The sequence below is a fragment of the Terrapene carolina genome, unplaced genomic scaffold, assembly GCF_002925995.2.
Source record: "Terrapene carolina triunguis isolate 2854851 unplaced genomic scaffold, T_m_triunguis-2.0 Scaffold44185, whole genome shotgun sequence".
Classification (NCBI taxonomy): domain Eukaryota; kingdom Metazoa; phylum Chordata; order Testudines; family Emydidae; genus Terrapene; species Terrapene triunguis.
The window spans coordinates 2,006-6,154 of NW_020708536.1; the positions used below are offsets into that span (position 1 = coordinate 2,006).

General features: G+C 55.3%; 1 protein-coding gene across 1 annotated transcript; it reads right to left on the reverse strand.

Moving 5' to 3' along the window:
* Positions 1-228: 228 nt before the first annotated feature.
* On the reverse strand, positions 229-2,946 carry LOC113405584 (tumor necrosis factor-like). The gene is made up of 4 exons (XM_029914382.1): positions 2,767-2,946; positions 2,103-2,142; positions 1,202-1,264; positions 229-665 (listed from the first exon to the last, which is right to left on the reverse strand). Exons 1-4 carry the CDS (start codon positions 2,944-2,946, stop codon positions 229-231), a joined length of 720 nt encoding a protein of 239 aa, XP_029770242.1.
* Positions 2,947-4,149: the final 1,203 nt, after the last annotated feature.

Genomic DNA, 4,149 nt, shown 5'->3' on the forward strand with positions numbered 1-4,149 from the left:
GGCACGTCTGTGGCCACATGGGGCATATTGGCAGAGAGGCATAAAGGATGTCCACAGAGGTCTTCCGATCATCTCTGATAGTCAGTTTGATGTGGTGGGATGCGGGGTGGTAGTCTTGGCTTTGGAGGCCAGTTGGGTAGGAGGGTTGAAGGGTTGACCAAGGATGGAAGATGGTGGGTTGACCAAGGATGGAGGATGTGTTGGCCAAGGACGGAAGATGGTGGATCATTATTGGGGAGCTCCTAATTCCAATGCAATCACCCCAAAATACACCTGCCCATTGCTGTCCAGATCTAAATATTGGGCCGAGTCGATTTCAGAGGAGATTTCATCGCCTTTCATCAACTGGAAGACAGCTCCTTGGTAGATGGACTCGAACCACACCCCCTCCTCATTCTTGGCTGCCTTGGACCCCTCGCAGAACGACTTGATGGCCATCAGCAAGGGAACGTTTTCTGGGTACTCAACGGAGTAGCGCAAGATGGTATGCCGGAGAGGAATGGACTCCTCCGGACATTTGTCTCCCTTGAAGACCACCTGGGAGTAGATGAAGTAGAGGCCGTCGGACGGGACCACCAACTTGTTGTTTACCAGCGCCATCCCGTTCTGCATCATGGTGTGTGCAACTTTGTCAGTCCAGATCAGCTCTTTGGAGTCACTGGATGCTGGGAGGGACAGAAGAAGGCAGACATGGTCAAACCCTACCTGGATTGTCCCCTATGATCAATCTACCCAGGCTTCGGCCTACATCATCCCCCAAAATGGGGCCACCAGCCCTTGATAACTCTTGGTCCTAACCCTAGTCTCTCCCCTGTAGTCAGTCTACCCAGGCTTTGCCCTCCAACACAATACAGTGATGGTGTGCCTAATCCTTGACAACACTAGGACAAAACCTAGAGGAATTGTCCCCCTGCTCTCTGGCATCTCCTGGACTTCGGCCTACAACGTCCATGTAACCCAAATCTTTGGCCTCCATCACCCCAAAAGACGGGGCCCTTCCCCTCTACGTTTACGTCTATGAGCAGATGTGCACCGGTGTCTGTGGAAATGTGTGCTCGTGTATGGGTGTGTCTTTGTGGAAGTCTTTGTTTGTCTGTTGCCTGCCTCAGACATAGAAACCCCCAACCACAAGTATCTCCCCCGCCCCCATAGGGCCCAGTTCCTCAAACCCTCCCCGATCCCAGCTGTAAATTCCTCTTACCTACGACGTGGGCAGCTGGCTTTTTCAGCGACTGGGCCTGCAACTTCATCGTCATAGGATCTGCTTCAGAAAGAACAAATGGACGGTCAGACCGATCTTCCCTTGTTCACCAGCCCTCCCCACACCTCTCCTGGCCAATGACCCCATCTTCTCTAGATCAGCTTCAGAGAGTCCCGGCTCAGCGGGAAGGCTGGGGAGCCAGGATTTGAACCCATAACCTTACAGTCCCTAGGTTGGGGAATCTCTGATCTCCTCCCGCTAGGTCACTACAATGCAGGGAAGAGGAGAACCGGGATAGAATTGTGTTGGGAAGATGGACAGATTTTGGTGGGGATGGGTCAGGTCTGGTGGCTCCCGGGCGGGGAGTTAAGGCAATGTCGGGGAGGTATTATCTTTGCTCCGTATGTTCTAGTCTCCCAACATTTAGTTGCTCTCCATGTTTTGGAGGAGCGGAGCCACCTTCTCGAAGCTTTGGGGAGGTCAATAAGCTCTCGAGGACGATCACCGTCTGCGGAGGCTCAACATCTGGAGCGAGATCCCAGATGTGGCCAGAGTGAGCTGAGATTTGCAGGGCGATGTTTTTCCCAAAGGGGCTAGCAGCATTGTCTGTTTCCATTCCCCTTCACCACGTCAGAAACACCTTCGATGGCCGTGATTTTCAGGGAAATCCTGAGCCGGCAGCCTCGGAAAAAACCCGGAGGCATCTCGGGTCAGGCAACAGGACAAAACAATGGAGACCAGTTGCAATTTGCTAGCCCTTTTGGGAAGATGACTGAGGGCCAGTAAATAGATCTGTGATAAATCTGGCAAGAGAAATTTCATCTGGGGAGGGGAGATTCGGCGTAGAGGCTGCAATTATCAGAGGGCTAATGTTGGAAAATAAACCTCGGGAAATACTTACTAAGTTGTGTGTGGCCCGAACTCCTGGGTTCTTTGGGATCCTGGCAAAGAGAGAGAGAGAGAGGAGAGTTGAGTACAGAGGTTACAAAGTCAAAGCAGGAGTGTGTGTCGGGTGCTGTGTGTACCCCGCCCTGCAAGAAGCAGAGCTGTTCACATCATTACACACCGCACAGGCAGCGGACGAGACCGGCCAGACAAAACATAGCCCAGGGAGCCAGGCACATGCAAGTGAAACGAGAAATACAGACAGCACAAAACACACGCCCAGACGAAAACACTGTCCCCAGATATATACACGCCGTCTAGGCAAAACACACACCTGGAAAGACAGACAGACAAAACCCACAACCGACGCGTTCATAGGCAAACGGGCAGAGAAATACAAAGAGACACACAACTCCACGCAGCCCAGACTGCAATGGTGTGGTTAAAACCACACAAACGCCCCTGGCCACGAAGACACACATGCACGCACACAAGCGTCCGAGCCACACACGTGTGGACAAACCACAGACACACACATCAAAGTGCACACTGAGCCACAGGCGGGGAGTTGAAACCCACCCACATACCAAGACACACGCCAGCAGACACACAATCAGAGTCGGATGGCCACAGATCGTGGCTCGGGGGGGTTACTCCCCCACCCCGGCGTTGCGGCTCACCTGGCTGATCAAGGGCCCCCCGTTTCTGAAATGCAGCAGAGCGAAGACGGCCGTGGCTCCCACCAGCAGCAGGAAGGAGCAGATGCTGAGGCATTTCCAGCGGCCGTCGGCGGGCCGCGACTCCCGCACCACGATAACGCCCCCCTTCTCGATGTCGCAGACCAGACTTTCGGTGCTCATGGCTGCGGGTTTGGCTGGGCTCGGGGCAGGGATCTCCAGGGTTAGTTTCCCGCCGGGCGAAGTTAGCAGCTGGCGCTGGGCAAATTCCCGGGATTTCAGTGACGCCGACAGGCGGATGGAGCCGATTTCCCCGGATCGAAGGGGTGAATTTAGCTGGTTTTCCTGGGCAAATTCAGCCGATTCCACGGGACGAATTCGGTTGTGAAACAGGCGACCGTGGGGAATTTCACCTGAGCTGCTGGGTGACTTCAGCTGATTTCAGAAGGCGACTCGAGTTGATTTCCCTGGAGCGGAGCGACGAATGGGTGCGGATTTCACCCTCTGAATTCAGTCAGTTTTCCCGGCGTGGAGCTTGGTTGTGCCTCGGTTTCCCCGCCCTTTGCGTGACCGGCTCTTCCCAGCAGTTCTTGTCCTGGGGTGATTGATGAGTGGAGAAGCGTGGCAGCCTCGAGGTGTCGGCTCCTATTTATACGCCTGCCGCCTGCGCTTCGGAGCCGCCTGGCCCGCCTCCCCCATGACACGGGAGGAAATTTTCAAGCCCTGAAGCCTCCGCCCACAGAGAAGGAAGGAAAAACGAGAGAGTCGGTGATGGCGAAAGGCGGGAAGAGGAAAGAGCCCGAAATAGAAGGCGTCAAAAGCAGAAGTGGGACCAGCGAGTGGAACTGTGGTTTTGGGGAGCGGGGAGGAGTGAATCCAGCTCTGGAGAGGGCGGGGGGAGCCCCCCGGGGATATCGGGGTCCCCACCTCCCACGCCGCCACGCGGGGACCTGCCGGTCTGGCCGTCTCTGTCTGGGGGGGTCAGATGATGGACTTGGGGGGTCAGGCGTGGGGGGGCTGGCTGCCCCCCCAGTGAGGCAACGGGGGTGGGAGTGAGGGGCCTTGAGAAGGGTGTGTGTGGGGTGTGTGGCTGTGTCCGGTTGTGAGTGCCTGTCTGGTTGTGTGGGTCACTGTGTGTCTGTCTAGTTGTGTGCAGGGCCGTGTGTAGTTGTGTGTGTATGCAGTTGTGTGAGTCTCCGTGGGTGTCTTGTATGTGGGTCTGTGTGTGTGTGTGTAGTTGTGCACGGATCGCTGTGTGTGTGTGTGGCTAGTTGTGCGTGGGTCTGTGTGTGTGTAGTTGTGCATGGATCTTGTGTGTGGGGGTAGTTGTGTGGGTCACTGTGTGTCTAGTTGTGTTTGTGTGTGTCTAGTTGTGTGTGGATCTCT